Source organism: Etheostoma cragini, chromosome 18 (genome assembly GCF_013103735.1).
Source record: "Etheostoma cragini isolate CJK2018 chromosome 18, CSU_Ecrag_1.0, whole genome shotgun sequence".
Classification (NCBI taxonomy): domain Eukaryota; kingdom Metazoa; phylum Chordata; class Actinopteri; order Perciformes; family Percidae; genus Etheostoma; species Etheostoma cragini.
Window position 1 is genome coordinate 19,453,127 of NC_048424.1, and position 21,419 is coordinate 19,474,545.

General features: G+C 39.4%; 1 protein-coding gene across 4 annotated transcripts in view; it reads left to right on the forward strand.

Moving 5' to 3' along the window:
- Positions 1–21,419, forward strand: part of LOC117961478 (centrosomal protein of 128 kDa) — a 50,943-nt gene that overhangs the window by 22,148 nt on the left and 7,376 nt on the right. For all 4 annotated transcript variants that reach the window (XM_034900180.1, XM_034900178.1, XM_034900181.1 and 1 more), the window contains 5 exons: positions 1,607–1,771; positions 11,045–11,104; positions 13,110–13,302; positions 19,190–19,239; positions 20,338–20,361. In XM_034900180.1, coding sequence (XP_034756071.1) covers positions 1,607–1,771; positions 11,045–11,104; positions 13,110–13,302; positions 19,190–19,239; positions 20,338–20,361 — 492 coding nt within the window. The remainder of the gene's footprint in view (positions 1–1,606; positions 1,772–11,044; positions 11,105–13,109; positions 13,303–19,189; positions 19,240–20,337; positions 20,362–21,419) is intronic.

Here is a 21,419-nt window from a genome sequence, read left to right on the forward strand (position 1 = left end):
GGACCATGCTCTTCACTGAATTGCAGGCTAAGGCTGCACGGTACGAGAAAAATATGCAATGTGCGATAACGGTGTTCAATATCTATAACAATGTTACTTGTGAGAAATAATCCGATACTAAACTTTACTCAGTTCTGCAATTCTGCTGCATTCAGTATTCTGCAAAAATATGACAAAGAATTGAAAACAAATTAAAGGAAATAATTTCCAATTTTCTTTTATTTGACAAACTAAACAATGAATTGAATATAAAAGACACCACTAAAAAAAGAATGACAGTTGCAGTTTAATGTGCTACTTTCTACTGATATTTTACTAACGCTAAAAATCTGTGTATGTCTTTTGTAATTGCCAACAACGATATATAGTGGAGGCCTAGTGTAGGCTTCACATTGCAACTTTGACACCTTAGTTGATGCTATACACAAGGAGAAAAAATAAAGACATTTGACTATGAAAAGAAAACCAGATAATGCATATCTAGTCTAGAATACTGGATATTCATGCAGCAGTCATACAAATTACCAGAACGATAACTCCTTTGCTGGATCAGATATGATTGCAACAGGAAGCAAAACAGGCATATATAAAACTACAAGGACATAGATTTCCTTCCTTCCTACCTTCCTTCCAGGCATTAACATCTAGGATTTCTGGTAAGTTCACATGGTCATACAAACCTAAGAATGGTTTAAAGGTTGAGCGGTGCCAAATCAGCACTATATTTTTTACAGGGGGTTTAGCAATACGTCTGCCAGTGTTTTACAACAGCAGTTTGTAGTATTGAACAACTATTCACTTCTCTGACAGGCCCCTGATAAGTTGTATGGGCTCTTTGGGGATCCATGTATTGATTTGAAATCGGGTGAATGGAGGAAAAAATAACTACTATATAATTTAACATTGGTGGTTTTATTATCCCAGAGACAAGATAATGATGCACAGTCCCCGGGCAGCAATAATCAGTTGGTTCCTGGACAAGTTGATCAAATGTGTCCTGGTAGGGACCCTGAAACTAATGACAGTGCAGGCTAGAGACAGAAACTTAACTAGGTCTGTTTGTGTGAAGGGAAACTGAATGGCACTGCTGCCCAAGGTGGGTTCTTCTTTCTGCTATCAACTGTTGCGTAAACTGTAACAACTTTACAGTTTACTGCTGCGATGAATGCGTTTTAAATTGTCCTGTAAGATTCAAATGACACGTACCTAAAAACTAGAGTTGTTCCGACGCCGATACCAGTATCGGACGTGCCTCCTGTACTACCTAAAATGCTTCTATGTGCATCGGCGAGTATGCGCAACTCTGCACCGATCCGATACCAGTTAATTTGAAACCCTAAAAAAAATGTAGTTAATGATTCTTTTTTTGTTATGACTGACAATACAAGAAAGTTTTGTGGCATTCACTTTTTATCTGTATTTTTTCATGTTTCACAAATTTAATTTCCTGCTTATCAGATCGGTACTCTGTATCGGGCGATATGCAAGTGGGAGTCAGTATCGGCAAGGAAAAAATGGTATCGAAACATCTCTACTAAAAACACCAGTCAACGCACGCTAATTTGAATCCTCAATACCCAACTCAGCTCTCTTCCGTCCTCCACAGGTCAGGCTGGTTGAGCGGAGACGCGCTTCAGAGTCAGAGCTTGTTAAGATGGAGGAGAAGGTGTTGCGGATGGAGGCAGAGCAAGAAGGGGTCCTTACCTCCATAGGGGAGGAACTAGATGCAGCTTGTCGCAGCCTGGCTCGGAACGGTGAAGACAAACTACAGGTATTTTATGTAATCTTATCTTATTTAGTTTTGATTGTTGTGTGTGTTTAAAGCTGCATGTAGAAATTATTACCACTATATGACTTTTAAAACAACCGTACAGATGCAAATAATATCGGCATGATAATGAACATGGCTGTATACGTTTGCCTATTTACACACCCAGCATGCAGACACAGATCAACCTAAGCATCCAATAGGAGTTGGTAGGAGGAGTTGCAATATTGGTCCAATATTGACTCGCTCATTAGCTCTGATGGTCCACCAACAAAGAAATTTTGGTGATTAGTTTGCTAGATGTTTAACTTTCCAGAACAGGGAGGTAAAAAGCTGCAGCTCGTTTACACGATGCAGTCATTTGATTTCGTGCTAATATGTATAATTAACTGGATCATTGTTTTTGGATTTTGTAGTGGCGGCCCGCCATGGCAAAAGTTCTCCCACCACGGTATCAGAAATAAGGCAGACGCACAATGTAGTCGTGGCTGCCTTTTAAATAATCCTGCCGACATAATGCATCCCCGTTGTCTGCCAGTCCCATTGTAATTAAACAAGTGGAACTATTCAGTTTTTGGCCCTGTCCAGTTTAACTCCACATACTGTTGTGTTGATGTCGTTTGTTGTCAAAACGTTTGCTTTCTTCCGAGTCGACTATTGGAGAGAGGAGAAAAAAAAAAAAAAAAACGTCACCGCGGTGGGTCTGTTCTAATTGGACAACGTTTAACTTATTAGTTCTTGTATGGTTGCATGTTGTAGTTCGGACAGACCTGCCCACACTGCTAAAATAAAATCCTAAAGGAAACACTGTGTATGTCATTTACATGATGAAGCTTTAAACTGGACAGGCTTTTGAGACTTGAGATGGAGCAAAATTAGAGGAAAAACAGAAGAGAAAACAGTCCACTTTGTCTGATGTTGTGTGTCTACTTCTAACATACAAAGTGTGTAAGTTCAGCTCACCCAGCAGTCTTGGTTTAAGTATTAAAGTTAAAGAAATAATCATGAAGAACATACATACGCTTTGTCAATGCCACTTTCATCTAAGCCCACTAGGGCTGCGACTGACAGTTATTGTCATCGATTCATTTTCAGATTAAATTTTCAGTTAATCATTGACAAAGAAAACAAAGAGTTCAAAATATTTATCATAATTTCCTAGAGCCCAAAGTGACAAATTCAAATGTCTTGTTAAAATTTGAGTGACTGTTTTGTCTGTCCAAACCCCCAAATAATAGATTTACCATAATGTTTACATTTAACTATCACATTTTAGTATTTTTGCTTGAAAGATTAACTGAACAATTGATCGATTATCATAATAGTTGCTTTTCTGTTGATCAACTATCTTGCACATACTGTACTGAATACTGTGATACATCGTGTAGCTTGCTAGATCAAAGGTTGTTGTTGTTTTCTGAAGGGAAGGGATTTTTTAGAACAACAACACACACAGAGTAGAAGGTGAGGGGCTTTATCCTGGAAATATACTTTTGTTGATCCAGACTAGTGGCTTCATAATGGGACAAAATGCCATCCAAAACAAACCTTTCTGTTACAGTAGTTATTGCATTCAACTATTGCAGGTATACCTATTTTGAACAAAGTATAGTTTAGTATAATTCTCTGAATGTACAGTACATTATCTACAACCAGACACACTCAGGTCTGGTAGATGTTAGATTACATACATGACACATTAAACCCTATTATGCACAGTATAAAGTCAATTTTTAATTTTTATTAATATAAAAGTACAAAGTTTCCACAGAATGACTGACGAACGTTACAGATATTGCCTACAGTAAATACTTACACCCTTATACACTAATAAACCCATAATACTCACACTTACTCCCTCTCTACAGTACATGCTTGAAGCTAGTTTTCCTCTGCTCCACCAAGCTAATGAACCCAGCCAGCTCTTATCAGCTCGTATAGATTTCCCAATCTTGTCCAGCAGTGCTCGGCCAGACATGCGAGTCAACCCCTCGCCTCATCTGTAATCTGTCATATCTAGAAGAAGTCAAACTCACAAATGATTGGCCTAATGAGGGGAATCATTAACAGTTCAGGGGTATATTAGGTTTCAGTTACCTCATAATACCCTTCTTCCTTCTCTTCAGAAGCACTAATGCAAGAAGTTGTAAGACAGTGTAGCGCTACATTGAAAGTTAAGGAATTAATCGGCGTAGTGTGCTGCCATATGGGAGATGAGGAGTTACTGAGTGTTGGCAATTAATAATCAGTCACCAAGGAAGATTTTTGACATCTTTTATTTGCTGCCCTAAAAAACAAACCTTGTGGGGTACTTCATTGGACTGGGACAATATGCTGTTGTCCCGATTCAATTCTTTTCACAGTACATGGGTGCTGAGTCAATTCGACATATTGTACGGATGTCTAATCTGTCATTTGATGCCTTTTGGAGATTTTTCCATCTTTCTTATTTAATTCACATTGATAAAATTTTTTACCTGGGGTGCCTAAACTTTTGAGACCCACTGTAAGGACTCCGGAAAATGACTCCCCAGAGCTAGGTTAGTAACAGGCATTTCTGGGACATCAATGCACACAACTGGAAAGATAAAGGAGAGAGAAGCTCAGTGTTTTAAAGGAAGTCCCACGGCAGTTGAACTATTACAGCATAACTAAGAGAGACAGGGTAAACAAAGGAGCCTGGTTAGGTTAGAACTCTCCCCTGCTAGATTGAGGTGTACTGCCCTGCCTCCCTCTAGTTTTTTTAATATTATTGATTATATGGTAAATTAATCTGACAACTATGAAGAGAAGCTGATATGAGAAGGGGTGCCGTGTCTGAAGCTATACACCCTCCCCCCGCCGGTCTACCATTTGGCATATAAACTGACACAAGTGCAATTTTCCTATCACCAAACTCTGTTGTGGAGATTACAATCTTGCCTGTATCATCTGACCAAGACAACAACACTTTAAGTTGGAGGTGGCCTTTTGTTTTAGAAGTTGCTGATGAGGATGCATTTGTGTAATAGAATCTATTGGCTAAATGGCCGGTAGCGGCAGATGTCTCCTGTAATAATACAATGGCAGTGTTCCCCTTTTTTAGTAAACCCACAGTGCTTGTATGAGGAGCATTCAGTCTGCCACAATTCCAAACCAAAAACTTAAAGATCACCCATTATCAAAAAAATTAGACTCTATGTGGAAATTGCTACTGCCTTTTAATTTCTTTAAATCCTAACAATAGTGCATCCACAGCTAAGTCCCTCATTACACAAAACATGTAAATCACAGAAGAAGAACATACAACACAGTGACACAAAAGGGAGGAGAAGTGGGGGAAACATAGCCATAATTACCTGATTGCCAAAGTAAAGTTCCTTATTAGATTAACATTAAAATAAACGCATTTCTCGTCAACAGAAACAAAAAGCACAAAACTCCAATCACAATGTAAGGGAAACTCTTGCCTGGGAGTAGCCCAGCTAACCTATGGAGAGTAGGCCATATAGTCCTCTGCACATAGTCCTCTGCATCCCCGGCGGAGTTGAAAGCTCTGTACTGGTGAGCGCCTTCCCTGATCTTCAGTGTTCCCGGAAACAAAAGAAAATCCAGACCGTTGGCACGTGCCGAATCTATGGCTCAATAAAACGCCTGGTGTCTTTTTACCGTGTGGCTGCTGTAATCCGGGGAGAAGCACATTTTCTGGCCCTCAATTATGAGCGGGGATTCCCGGGCAGCTTGTAGAATCTTCTGCCTGGTTGTGTAACGGAGCATGTTGAAAATCAGCGTGTGACTTTAAATTTCTTTATTTATTCTTTATTTATCAGTGACATTACCTAGGACATCTATCACAACCAAATGTGCGAGATGCAAGGTTTTTTAGGACGTTTGGCTTCCGCAATTTTGCAGTCAGTGTCCCTTATGTACTGCGATTTGCTTTTCCTTTAACAAAAATTAAAGTTGAATAATACACTTTTAGAGACAATATATCAATAAACATTACTATAAACTGATTTTTTTTTTTAAAAGGATTGCACATGACAGGTCAGTCAGTCAGTCTGACATCTATTTCATTTGTAAAGAAGTACAGTACATAACATAGATTTTCCGCATTTTCCACGATTGGTCTGTTTTGCTGGAAACGAATATGATGTAGTTGATGCCAGCGGTACCGTATACACAAACAGTATTTAAAAAAATGACTCTAGGGAAAAGAATCAATTATAATAATTGTTGCAAAAAAAAACTAAAACCTTGCTGTCTCTCTCACTTGTGACCTACTTCCTGTTCACGTCATCTTTTCCTTAGGGATCAGCTGGCTCAAGTAATGCTCACCATGTACTGCGAAATTCTGTGTTTGAATCCAGCGTGGGACATTTTTTTACCCGTTTCCCTTCACTTTAAGTTGTTTGATGAAGAGAAATGCCACACTGGTAATTCCCTTTTTCACTCGCTGTTGTCGTGTTTTACAGCTTAGCCTTTTACTTCTCTCTAAACTTTGCCATCTTTACCGTTTTCTCAGTGGAAGCTGAAACAAACTGTAACCAAAGACACACAGTCACAGATTTACTTGCATTCTAAAAGAGACACATAAACCACGCAGTCGCACATTTAAATTAGCAGTGACAGATACTTGGCGGTGCTGCTGAAAAAATATAGTGGCATTTCTTACACTTCAACCCTACAGACAGCACTTTTAACTCCCAGCCTACTTGTTCATTTTCCATCAGTTTCACCTCCTTTTTGTCTGCCACCGCGCAGAGCTTCCTTTGATGGTTCGGGAAAGAGTAAAGAGAACGAGAGGCACGTTTTATCCTCCCACACAGTCCCACGCTCTGCCATGCGATTGTACGCTCCCTGAGACGGGGACCTCTGCACAGCAGTACTCCATTGCCATACTTTGAGCTGCCGTGGCAACAACTTGGGAAATACGTTTTGCTTGGATCTGGTTTTGAATGGCAGCTTGAAAAAGTTGCTTGACACCTCTGCAGTGACAATGTTTTTTGCCAAGGCACAGGACAGAAAGGGTCCAAAATATCCTGCTGTTTGCTTTCCTTGTATGTTGATAATGCGTAAACACTTTGCCACAAGGGTGTACTTGGGAAGAAAAATATGGTTGTACTTTTTTTGTTGAATTTGTGTTTGTTATGACTTCTGGCTGTTATGTTTTTACCTACAGCAGGATGGGAGTTATGGTTTTGCTCTGTCTCTTTGTAGGAATGCAGGATGTCTCCCTATAAATGGATTTTACCTTGTGGATAATACCTTTTGGGACTGTTAGTCATGGGACAAAGAAGCAATTATTGGTGTGAATGCTGAAGGCATACAGTGCTGCTATTCACTCATTCATACATTCACTGAGAAATAAGCACATTAATCAAATTTTAATTCACGATTTTGGCTTCCCACGATCAAATTTGCGTAATCAAGCAATATTTTAAATGCGTCATTCCGTTCATAGAACGCTTCGTTGTTGTTTTTTTGAAAAGGCAATCCACCGCTTCATAAACCACTGTCTAATCATGAGCCAGTCAGAGATGTTCCCTGCACCGCGCAGCCTAGTTTCTAGATGTAGACAGTCACAGAGGACAGAGTAACGTGAGGAAAATTCCATAACAGATAGCAGTCGGTCATACGTCGGTCACAAGGTTTACCAGTTTACTAGTAAACACAACTTTTTGTCCTATCTGTGTTGTTTTTCCGACAGTAGCAGTAGTGACCAGTGCTAGTCGGTGCTAGTTAGTGTCTGTTAGCTCACAGGGCTCTAGAGTGCGACTAACATTTTTCCTAGGTCGCATTGTTGCACCTAATGTCCTTGCATCCGCTGCCTCTCCACAAAAGAAGCAATGTTTTTTATATCAATATGGTTTAATGTTGTGTTACATGACCTATTTCTTCTGCAAAGCCGTACCTGTGTTTGGATCTTTCTTCTGACTCTCAGCCCCGCCCCCTTTCACTCACACGGCTCCCCAGCAACACGGAGAGACACAGTGGCGCTCCACACTTCTGAAATTTGTCCACAGTTTTAGTTATTATTAACAGCAGTTTATTGTTAAGCATGAGAGGTTTTCCGCTGGTAACTCTGCTGTTGTGCTGTTTTCATTTACACGTGTTGCAGCTGTATGTATGTACAACATACAACTTCAGCAAAAGAGGAATGTAGCACAATATAGATGTGAAAGCAGTTATAAATAGACTATGTGACACTAACATTTGTTTTTTGTTAAAATCAACAAATAATGGTGATAATTAATCTTGATCTCAAATTTGATCAAAAATAATCGTGATTATCATTTTGGCCGTAATCGTGCAGCCCTACCAAGAAACTCCATTCAAACTTTAAAACTTTTTTTTCATCCGATTGACTTCAAATTTGGTCTGTGCTAGGGCTGCTCGATTATTAAAAATAATAATCACGATTATTTTGATCAGTGTTGAAATCCCGATAATTTAACATGATTACTCATTAATCTTTGGATATAATAGATAGTGTCCAGTGTATAATCTTTTATTGTCCTTTACCTCACAGATATAGTCTATGGATCAGAATAAAATCTGTTCTACAAATATCACATATACGTTACACAGCTAGTGAACAATTCCAGATTCAAAACACAATATTGCATCACACATTTTTTAATCACTATGACCACTACTAGCCTACTGTCATTACTAAATGTGCCAAATTATGAACAATAATGTCGCCCTCAGTTGGCTTATTTACTAGCTACCTAAGGAAAAATCCAGCACATAGACAGTACCTGAGAACAATGTCGTGTGAAACAGGTGATTTAATGTCGCTGCTCATTTCACATACTTAACTAAATGCTGACAGAACATTATGTTTTTCATGTTGGTTTTGAGCTGCCCTCCTTCTGCCATCTATACTCGAGTTTTTAAATTCCAGCGGATGATATGCACACGACTTGCCTCCCTGACTGTATAGGCTGAGAGAGTTTATGGCCTCGGGAGGGGCGGATGTGCGCATTTGTGTCATTCAGAACACAAGACAAAATAAGAGTGTTCTTGCAAAACAGGACATTTTTTCTCGATTATACTATTTTGGTGATCGTTGGGAGCCAAAATCAAAATTGAAATCGAAATTCAATTAATTGCACAGCCCTAGTCTGTACCATCTTAAGACAGAAAGATGAAAAGTTATTGAAAGAAAAACTTTTCATCATAGGACATGGCCGTGGCGGGGCTATTTTTTGTGTTTCGCCAACAAAACCGCTAACTGAAGTTTACATTGCCCAATCAGCTCAGCAGATCAGCAGGATTCATAATACAGAAATAAAAACTTAAAGTGCCCATACTATGAAAAAGAAATCACCTTTTCTGATTTGGGGTGTTATTTTGTGTCTCTGGTGCTTCCACACACATACAAATTGTTTTGAGTGAGATATGGTTTCTGAATGTCGTCTGCCTTTAGTCTCCGGGTGAGCTGTTCATAATCTGCACGGCTTTCTACGTCACTAGCTGAGACGAGGTGGCTAACCCTAGCATGCTAGCTTGTTCTCAATGGAAAAACACACTCTAGTTCACCATAATCTACAAAAAAACTGCTTCCACGTCCCTGTTCTGCAGGTATTCCACAAGTGTACCTTCAGTTAGAAGAAGTCTCCCAGCTAATCCTGCCTTGACTAACCAAAGTTGAGAAAGAGTTATCTAGCTGATAGGATCTTACCTAGGGACCGAGCATGTGCAACTCCCAACAAAGATAGCATTGAAGTGAGAGGTTGCACTCTGGAGCTAAAACAGAGACCCAAACATGGAGTGAGAAGACGATGTGCAGCAATATGCAGTACAACAAAAAGATGGTGTTAAACCTATATTCAACTGTATACACCATAGATGAGATATTTAATTTGCAAACTGATAAAATGTATTGTTTTTTTGTTGTCGTCTTTTTTTCAAATATTCACTCATTTGAATTTGATGCCGGCAACACATTCCCAAAAAGCTGGGACAGGGGCAACCAAAGACCGGCAAAGTTGAAGAATGCTAAAAAGAAAAAAAAAAAAACAGTTTGGAACATTCGACAGGTGAACAGGTTAATTGGTCATGATTGGGTACATAAGCAGCATCCTCAAAAGGCTCAGTTGTAGAGAAATCTCTTCACGTAAGCGGCAAGGCTGAAAATAGACATTGAATGCCAGTGACCTTTGATCCCTCAGGCGGCACAGCATTAAAAGCCAACATCTTTATGTAAAGGATATTCCCACTTGGGCTCAGGGACACTTCGGAAAACCATTGTCAGTTAACACAGTTTGTCGCTACAACTACAAATGCAAGTTAAAACTCTACCATGCAAAGGGAAAGCCAAGTATCAATAACACACAGAAACGCCGGCTTCTCTGGGCCCGAGCTCATCTGAGATGGACTGACACAAAGGGGAAAAGTGTGCTGTGGTCAGACGAGTCCATATTTCAAATCATTTTTGGAAATCATGGATGTCCTGTCCTCAGGGCCAAAGAGGAAAAGGACTATCCAGATTGTTATCAGCGCAAAGTTCAAAAGCCAGCATCTGTGATGGTATGGGGGGGTGTTAGTGCCCATGGCATGGGTAACTTCCACATCTGTGAATGCACCATTACTGTTGAAAGGTAAATACAGGGTTTGGAGCAGCATATGCTGCCATCCAAGCAACGTTTTTTTCAGGGATGTCCTTGCTTATTTTAGCAAGACAATGCCAAGTCACATTTTGCACAAAAGTGTGGCTTCGTAGTAAAAGTGTGTGGGTACTAGACTGGTCTGCTTGCGACCTGTCTCCCATTGAAAATGCGTTGCTCATTATGACAACGAAGGCCCCTGACTGTTAAGCAACTGAAGTTGTACATCAAACAAGAACGGGATATAATTCCACCTATAAACAATTAGTGTCCTCAGTTCCAAAACGCATATTGAGTGTTAAAAGGAAAAGTGATGTAACGGAGTGGTGGTCCCAGCTTTTTTGAACATGTTGAAGGCAACAAAATTAAAAATAAGTGAGTTGTTGCAAAAAAACGATGTTTATCAGTTTAAACATTAAATCTCTTCTAAATCTTGCCTTTGTAGTGTATTCAATTGAATATTGATTGAAATGATTTGATTAAATGATTAAATCTGTCTATTTATATTTTATACAACATCACAACTTCAGTGGAATGTTTTTTTTTTAGATTCATAAAGTACTAACTACAAAATCTCTTTTACGTGCACTCCTAGTTCCTTTAGTTCTTTTTTAAAGAACAGAATGTTTTGTAATGCATGCTAACAAAGGCAGCTCACTCAATCTCTGTTCTGTTTTAACAGGCCATCTCCCAGAAACCTGGATTAGTAAAAGACCCCCACCGCTGGCTGGCTGAGACAAAGGTATAATTATTACATGCAGCTGTATATGCTGCCTTCCTTCCAAGGGATTTGTCTAAGTAACCAATTATATAATCAAGGAAACACAGGATTAAGCATGTGACACTATTAGCATGAACATCATGCCCATTCCCAGGCTTACACTATATGCTGTAGAAGATGATAACATAGAATATATACATTCGGTGGAATGAGGTCCTACAAACTTAAAATTATTGTACCAGCCACACATGGGTATTTTTGCCTGTTAAAACCAACTTTTACCATGCCAAAAAGATGATTTATTGTTGAAAAAGCCCGTTTCCACAGCTGAGCACTGATGTGTGGTGAGAGTCAGCAGTGATCATAATGAAACTGAAGTACAGGGATTTTTGACAGGATGTCTTTCCATAGTAATTATAAGGGCACGGCCAATTGTAAAGTGCACTACCCATAGAAGTTCAGTCCTAGTACACTATTTATCTGGCTTTCATTCATATAAGCCAGCATCACAGTTAACACAATGTTTCGCTTTAGTGAGGTTCTTGTAATTGATGAAATTATGAGATGCAGTTTATTTTTTAATGTGTTGCCTTCTTGCAGTTGTCTTCTTGTCTTTTGCAGTAATAGCTGGCACTTGGCTTCTTCCAAAGACGAATCAGTTTCCATTTAGTATTGCAATGATTTAATGTACAAACAAAACATATAATTATGGCTGTGGTGGTGATGCATCATACTCTGTTCAAATGTGTGTGCACAGTTTGTAGTGTTTATCACCATAATGTATATATCCTGTCAGAATTACTCTCAGAGCACTATGCATTTACAAGAATAAAAACACTGGAGAACACCAGAGATAATTAGCTCCCTAGTTAACAGTTTTTATGTTGCAAAAGTCTAATTTGATTCAGAGGGACAGTAAGAATACCCATTTAACAGATCATTTTGCATAGCTGTAACAACCGTATGTTGTCAATTCATTTACATTCCCTATTTCATTGACTGCATGCTCAGCACTGCTTTAACTGGGCCACTGCATTTTCTTTGTGCTATTATTACACTTATTTTGGCTGTGTTCTTACAGTATCTGAACATGAGCTAACTGTGGTGTTTAACATAAAATGACAAAATAATTATAGACTATATTTTGTTTTCAAAAGAGATTTCAAGTGAATTGGAAACTTGTAGCTTAGACAGTAGTGAAGCAAAACATTTTTAAATAGAAGAAGGATTAAGATGTATTTTTTTTTAATGAAAGGATTTGGCTTAAAACGAAATTCCACTAGTGGTATCCTTATATCAGACAGTTTTGGTGACTTAATTACGTTCATTTGCATTGCTTACATTGCAGACCTATTTCAGAAAACCAATTGTAGCACATTATATGTGGTTGCTTGAGGAAAATTATTTTTATCATAATGGGTCTGTCTGAAATACAGAGTATCATGTTAACTAAGGCCTTAAGCTTAAAAGCCTGAGATTTTCTTTTCCTTATATTCTGATCCCATTAAAACTATAAGAACCCACAAAGCCCATCCTAAAATGTCTAAAAAGTGTAAAATTTCTTAATGTAAATTTTGGGCCCTAAAAAGTCTTTAAAGTCGCTGATGTGTTGTGTTCTAGGTTTTTAATAATTTTAGGTCAATTTCAGGCCTTAATTTTCCTACATCCATGCAACACTACCTCTAATGCCCAGTTTGTTTTATTCTGTAGTGTTTAGATATTTATTCGTAAGTCCAAATATAATTTCCCTGTATTACGACTACTAATGAAACCTAACGTTTATGTTATTGGCACCAGCCTCTTTCGTATTGTACCACAGACATGAAACAGATGTTATTCTTCAGCTATGGGGAAGTGGAAGTTTAACAATACTGTAAAATCTGAATTTATGATATTTATGATAAAGGTCTAAAATTTCATTCATAAGGTTCTTAAAAGGTTCTTAAAAAGTCGTTGACCTGGTGAAACCTGCAGAAACTCTGATCCTACTTCACCCCGTTGATATTGTATTTATTGAACCAACCAGACCAAGATCCGCTGGCTGTGTGAGGAGGTGCGGGAGTGCAACACGAGAGAACAGCGTCTAAGGAAGCAGCAACAACAGACCAGGGATCAGTTGAAGGCCCTTAGGCAGAGCCGGGACTCGGAGCAGACGGCTCTCCTGCAGCGCCTGGACCAGCAGGAGAAGCTGCTGCACTCCCTCGGCACTGAAAAGAGAGGTAGGCAAACCATCACAGTAATTCCATTCACACTTAGGATGCAAGCCACACTACATAACAGCACAGGATCATGTGAGATTAATCAGGCTATGTGTTCTTTTTTTAAGCAGCTAATACCTGAATAAAAATGCATTTGACCACCAGTTCTTTGGTCTGTTGTTAGGATGGTAAGATTTGCACCAGTGCGCTGGCATAAAAGTACACAGTTCTAGTGTACAGATTTAAAAAAAGTTTGTGCACAGCAAACCATTTGGGATTATCTCGCCGATGCTTAATTTTTAACATCTTTGCATCTGTAACATCCAATGTACTCTTACAACCTAGAGGAAGAAACTATACACTTTTTTTCTTAACTAGTTAAGAGAGCTTTAAGCTTTAGTGCGTGACTATTTTATATTAATGAACGTCTGTTACATTCAAGCCATTGCCAGATGAGTTGATACAAAGCTAATTAAGACTATCAGCTCCACAGAACTCTCTCTGCATTTCTCAGAATGGCCATGTTTACAAAATGTTGCAGTCTGGTATCATTTGTGCGCGGAAGCTTGAATGATAAGGACAACAGCAGCGTTTAAGCTTTGGAGACAAAGAAGTCATAACAGTTACAAGATAAATTACCTCTTCTAAAGAATCAATCATGTTTTTTTTAATCCTCTGTGTCCTTGTTTTGACGGGAAAATGCTACTATAGCAACTGTGTGAAGGAGGGGTCGGGGGGGGGGTGCGTGATCACCAAAGGCTCGTGTCATGTGGATGCGCCGACAGTGTTGTCATTATTTAGAATTCCTCATGGGGGCAACAGCAGCTACGCACTAAAGCTTTAAGAACTGAAAACCCAACTTTCTATTGTAAGTACGTAACGTTTTAAGATCTTTTTTATCTGATAAAGTTCAACGTTCATAACGCAAAAAGTACATACAAGCCTCCCAGATGGGAGAAACGGTAGTCTCCCTTTACCAGACCTTCCTCCACACCGCTGCACAGGAGGGTCTGGCTAGTCCACAGAACATTCTTGGATGGGAGAAAAATGTACTCTGGTTTATTGGCATTTCTTTAAACCAATGCCAACTGTCTAGGGTGGTGCTAAGTGCCATATGGAGCCCATGTCCCGCTGCAGAATAGCCTCAGGAAGGAACTTTTTTCGGTGGAACGTGTGTACATTCAAAAGTAATTTTAGTCGTGCAACAAAAAACTCAGATGTGACTGATAGTCTAGCTAGCTGTCAGCATTTACCCTGCAGAGATCTGAGGATTAGTTAAAGGTCAAAGGCAGAATTGGAGCCACTAAAGCCAGTCCCACAATGAGCTTTCCTTAGTATGCGCCATTTCTGAGTCTGTAGCTTTTGAGGAGAAGGGGGGGCAAGATGGAGGCTGGGGGTGTGGCCTTGACCAACTGCCACTTTGCTCATTTGAAAGCCATGATGTCTCTCTCTCATGGGTGGGCAAAATTCTCTGGGTGGGCAGAGCAGAAAAAGGAGAGGTAACCTTGCACCTTATGACCTCATAAGGGGAAAGATTCCCATCTGAGCTTTCATTTTCTCAAAGGCAAAAAACGGGACACCCAGGGCTCGGATTACACCTATCACCATTTCTAGCCACTGGGGGACCAAAGGCAGGCTGGGGGAACGTATATTAATGTTAAAAAAAAAAAAACTCATGAAGTGAAATTTTCATGCCATGGGACCTTTTACCATAGTCCTCTTGAATCCACCTGAGTTTAAAATACCAACACAAAGAAAGCCCGTATGGCTGAAAAGAGTGACATCCGGCAGAATTTCCATCGGCAACAGAGCAATACCGCAGGTGCAATGTTGTGGATATAGACTAGGTGAACTGTGACTAAGTTGCCTGCTTGTCGGTTAACTGTTAATGAAAGATAAACAAGGATTGTTTACCTGTCAGCAAATAAAATCTAAATTAGCTTCCCTTATAGCAAGCTCTTAATGGAAATAGTTATTTCTGATTGTTGGACCAATACTCCTTTGATTGAAACTAATCCGACACTGACTTGCCTTTTTATTTATTTTTATTTAATCACACCGTCATTAAAAGCAATAACTAATTAACTTCCTGCCTATTACTGAAGTGTTTTTGTCACCGAGTGGTTTCTGTGTGTTGTGTTGTGTTGTAACGGCTGCTTGTGAAAATGGCTGCCTCTGCCGCTGATGCATTGTTTTGTTTTTGTTTTAGACCGTGCTCACTGGCCTGTCTGAGGATTACAAATGTTTGAGACAGCATTTTAATGTGTGTAAACTTTGAAAACTTCCGTGGAAAATTGACTTGTTTTTTTCCCCATCCCTAGTCCCATTTTTGACTGTATTTCCACTAATGAGCTGTAACTGCCAGAGGAAGAACAACTTGTTTTTAGTGCTTCATGTGAATGAAGCTGGGAAATATGTCTAATTTGTGTTCCATTAACTGAGAGAAAGAGAGTTAACAGACACAGTGAGACCATTGAGAGAGGGGTAGTTAGACATCGGCAGGGAGATGAAAGGCTGTGCATGAAGACAATAAACAGTCCATTTCATTTTGTGTTTTGGTGGTAGTGGTGGTAGCATTGCAGCATTCAAATCATTCATCTGATGGTACAGCCTCATCTCTGGAACCCCTTTAGAAACAGTTCACTCTGGCTTTAGTCTGTCTCCACAGCAGGCAGAAGCACTGATACTCTCTTTAGTAATTAGACATAAGTTGTGTGCCCTAACAGCTATAATATCTAGTTATTTAAATTGAAGGTGAACAAATTAAGATTTTAAGGATGGCTTCTCAGAAATGTGGTTTCTCAGTAATCCTTTTAAAGCAAAAGCCAATGTTGATAATCACACTTGCTGTCCCTCATTATGTGAGTAGTATTGTCTCTCCAAATAATATAACATGTTACTAATAAAAATATAGAAACATTTAGTCTACATACTTGGTGTTTCACTTCTGAGATTGCTCAGGGGCCGCCAGAAATTCTGCCTGATGTCCCTCTTTTTAGTCGGATGTTGGTTTCCTTCTGCTTTCTTTGCGTTGTGGATTTCTGAGGACTATGGTTAGCTGCTCCTCAGGTCTCTGCAGGGTAAATCCAGACAGCTACACTATCTGTCCAATCAGTATTCTGTTGCATGACTAACAAACCTTTCACGTGTCACATGTCACAACATTCACATGTTCCACCAAAACAAGTTCCTTCCTGAGGCTCATTTTGCAGAGGTACCTGGGCTCCGTACACCACTTAGCGCCGGCCATGACAATTGTTATTGGTTGTTTTTATTATTCCCATAATGTATTGTCACCATTATATCAAAACAGTTAGCTCAAAGCTTACTCTGCTCGGCATAATGCCAAGCAGAGCAAACCTGGGTAAACAATGTGGCATTTGCTAAATAAGACCCTGTTGCTAAATGAAATCAGAGATTTCCTTCGGCTTAACACCTCATTAACAAACAACCAGGGATTGTAATTAATAGCAATTTTCAATTTTTCTTTCCTCAATGTGTTTTTGGGTATAAATAATCAATTAGCAGCACACAGTCCAGCATATGGGGATGAGAAGCAATCTTCACACAACCAAACCACTGTTATTTGTTTTTTCTCGGGTGTGCTGGGAGGTTTAATGACTGAGTCTACTTTCTTTATACCTCATTGATTGAAATAGTTAAAACTGACCATTGTGGGTTGTCCCATTTAAGATGTTCTGCCCCTGATCCGAGTCATTTAATATTGAATATTTGATCCTGATCCCAAAGCATTTCCTACACAGTACAACTGCAACACAATTTCAATAAGACACGATTTAGAAGATATGCTTGCCAATGAGATGGCTTAACATTATTAAAGATCCTGGGTAATGCATTATTTCACATCCTTATAACTTCTCTGGAAGTTTCCAGGAAAGAATCATGTTATTATATGTAAAACAGAGACGGCAATTAATTAGCACTTCTGAATAAATTCCTAAAATTAGCTTAACCTGAAGCCTTTTTAGTCAGTGCCAGTGCTTTTTACTCAGTTTTTTTTGGCATCAGTTCTTTTATTAATGCATCACATCATCAGCTCACAAGAAACTTCCGATAACATTTATACAGCTGTACAGCGCAGCCATTATAATATTCTGATGGGACGCTAATGTTTGCCGCTACAACTCCTCTTAACTTTAAGTATTAAAAGCAGTGCTGTCCAACAATTAAAATATTAATCACATTATTATAGTTAACTCACAATTAATCACACAATTTTATCTATTCTAAATGTCCCTTGTTTTCTTTTTGTCCCCTTTCTTTTTTCTCATGTTACTGCTCTTATCAACCTGGAAAGTGGATCAGCTCGCTTTGTGCAAATGTTTTTTTTTTTTTTTTTAATTGAAAACAATTCAAACTAACATTCTCATTTGGAGCAAATAATCTCTCACACAGTGAAACACTGTCCATCAATAAAAGGGTGAAAAAATAAAACTTTGAGGTGGGGGGCAGCTGTGTGCTTGGCCATCAAGTGGTATTTCAGACTGGCCGTCTGCGATGATAGCTCGGTTCACAACGACCAAACACACAGATCACTTTGGTGTTGTCAATGGAACATTTGGCAACTTTTAAAAAGTAAACTTTCCACCCAGAATTTTATTGGCGTCCATTTGGGCGTCATGCACTCGCCTTCCACTCAAAACGTAACGTTACTACTCTTTGTGTTTTTGGTCTAGCTAGATCCGGTGGGTGTTGTAGTTTTTCTAACGTTACTAGTTGTTGGAACAGCATGTGTAAAAAAACTACAAAGTTTGTTTGGCCAAAAAGAACGTTAATCTCGCGATTACAAGATTGACACCGTTAAAATGGGTATGCGTTTCCTCCGTTAATAACATGTAAATAACTGACAGCACTAATCAACAGTAAAAAGTACTTGCAGGAATATTATTATTCCTGCAAGTACTTTTTACTGTAGTCATATTGCATAGGTCATAGAAAGTTCTCACATTTTAAAACTGGCAACGATCCAAACCGTTCTTTTAATCACCTCAAGTGTTTAATTGGCTAATCATTTCAACCGTACATGTAGGTCTATATATTGTTGGGTAGTTTTAATTCATAATAAAACCGTTTTTACAAACTACAGGTTTTGATTGCAAAAAGTTTAATTTGTGTAGTAAGTAGTTCATAAAGTTGTCAGATGAATGTGGTGTAGTAGAAGTAGACAGTGGCTTTAAAGTACAAGTAGGGCTGGGTAAAATATTGATATATTGATATTGTGATATGAGACTAAATATTATCTTGGATTTTGGATATGGTAATATTGTATATATGTCATTCTCTTTTACCATTTTCTGTTCTACCTCTTCTATTATTAAGAACCATCTTACTTTCTATGAACAGTATTTACCAAAACTTAATGTTTACATTAATTTCTCTGTAATAATGAGCACTTAACATATTGCTCAGTAACACAAACTGAGAATAAGCCACATCTATTACAGCACACATATTCATAACGGAGCAAACGGTGTAATACGCCTTTAAAAGCTAAGCACGGGGCTCCACAGCTCTGGTCTACACTTTGTAGGCTACTCAGTGCGCCTGCCGCAGCAACATCAGGAGCCTTGGTTGAAGCTGGGAAGGATTAAACACATGGTTTCCACACCATGGTGATCCACTATAATAATAATGATATTTGAAATAAAAAGAGTAATTGCTACCATCAACACTTCTGCCGTGGTTTGCCGTTACACCGGTAATTGTTACATCCCTAGTGTAGTCATAGGAAATACAAATAAAGTGTTACTAAATCCTATACTACACTTGCTGCAGAAGGTGAATGAAGTCAACATATGGCTTGATTGAATCCAGTATCAATACTATCAATACCTGGATCATGGAATCTAGTGTTATCTCAACTCATCAACAGCAATGTGTCTTTCAGAACTGTTGGAGAGGAGTCGCAGGAAGGAGGAAGAAATGAGCAGCTTTCAGGTTAGCATTTTATGTCTTTAATAATCCTTCTCTGTTTGCCTGTATATTTGTGTCTGTAAATCTCCACCCTAAACAGTCGATTTTTACTATCCAGCTGGCCTAATTTCAACTACACTGCCAAAAAGAGCTGGTAGTGTTTTTACTTATACACCACATTGCCTTCAAAATGGTTTTTCGCTTATCTGTTGGGGTGTTACTGCTGAGTAGGTGAGTAACTGCTGGGCTTTATTCATCTTGAGTTCTGTGATGCAGCACTACAAACATAAATACACAGCCGTGGGCCTGACACACTGCTTGCAGCCTGGCTTGGACAAGTAGCTAATTACTGCAGACACGAGGCCTTGGAGTTTAAAAGCCACCAGAGGCCTTGTCTCTGTCTTTCAATACCGAAGCATCTACATTTGGCAGGCCACCAACTCACCTAGTCTGTATCGGACTAGACCCCAGCGCCTCACCGACCCTTTGGCCGTGTGTGTGTGTGTGTGTGTGTGTGTGTGCGTGTGCGCGTGCATATTCAGGGTCCAATCTGTGGCTACATGATGGCACCTGCCAGAGCTCGCATGCAATTAATCAGTCCTCTCACACCCAGCCAAGCTTTTAATTATGAAGGATGAGGAGAGAGAGATATAGAGTGAGGGACGTGCAAGGGAAAGTGTGGGTTGAGGAAAAGAAAGTACTCTTGTTATAAACCATCAACACATTACAGGCTGGGGGGGTAAGAGCAGGTGTGCGTTTGAGTGGCAGATAAGAGGCATAGCATCACTTATGCATCGTTAGAGAGGGAACATCAGTCAGGAGCTGGATGAGCAGCAAGAGCGGTGTTGTGTGTCAGCGTGTGTGATAAAAAGCCTGTTGTGTGCTACAAACTCTCCCTAGCTCTGTGCATTTCTTACCCTTTTACCTATTTGTTGGAACATTATTTCTCTCTTCTCTCAGTATTCTCCCTCAGGGTTTCTCTCTGATAATCTACCATTTTGAGCAGTTACCTGGACTCCCCATCTGGCTCATTGTATAGTTTAAACCTTATTTTGGTATTAGCTCTCAAATAATTGTTATATTCATATAAAGTAATTTTGCTGTGTTTGTGTGTCTTTACAGGATCGTGTATTGGATCTGGAGATGGTAAGGGTTGATTTCTTTAATCAGTAATGAAAATGTTTATGGAAAGAGGTATGTATATTCATTTTTAGAAAACCTGGGAGGTATTAAATGCCCTAGAGTTGTTAAATTAGAAGTAATTTTGATTTTTCAACATGATCCAATGCAGCTGTGTAGGCAGGTTCACCCAGGGCTATGTTTGTTTAACAACCCATTGCGGCTAACATAGGGTTAGAAATGATTACTTTAGTCAAGGCTCAGAGCTCTGTTAATCATCATAAGTCTTGCTGATGGGGTTAAGAACCGAGCTGTACTGACAATACAGTATTGACCTCACCGTCTAAGCTGTTAATGTTTACCACTAACATCCTTAATCAGCTATTAGATGTCAGTCCTGGAATTATGGCGCCTCAACGAATGACTATATTGACCCAAGCTCTTTTGTTGTTGTTTTTTTACTCGGAAAAATAAACAAATGAAGCTGTCTAACGCACGCTGTCCATCCATCACAATTATGTGGCATGGTTGGCCACTTCAGCCTTCACTTAGCTGTAGAAGAGGAAATACCTCGGATCAGTCAAATCATTTCTGCTTACCGCAACAACACAGCAGAGGGATGCATCGACCCATGCGCTGCTCAGGCCCGGTGGTGGGGATCAACCAGCGAGTCTCAAGTGGATGTCAGTGTGCCATTCAGTATAGCAATCAGCATGACGGCATGTAACAGCCAGTTCTTTTGATGCTTAAGTGCTCGATCTGAATGGGAACAGTACTGAAACATACAGTTGAGCGATGAATAGAATAGAATGTGGCTGGAGTAGTTACTTAATAAAAGCGTCTGTAGTGACAAAAGTCCTCAATTACCTTTTGAATTAGCTAAGCAGTGTTATAGCATGTCTGTTACCTTGTAGGTTTGAATGGGTTATGTATAGACCGCATTCCAGTTTTTAAAAGAGCAGGAAGCAAGCACCAGTATTACCCAGAGCTGTTGTTAGAGGGGTAATATCCACTAGTCAGTCTCAATGGATGTACATTGCTGGGATAAATCTCCGCTATCTATTTTGCAAGGGCACCGTTGCTGC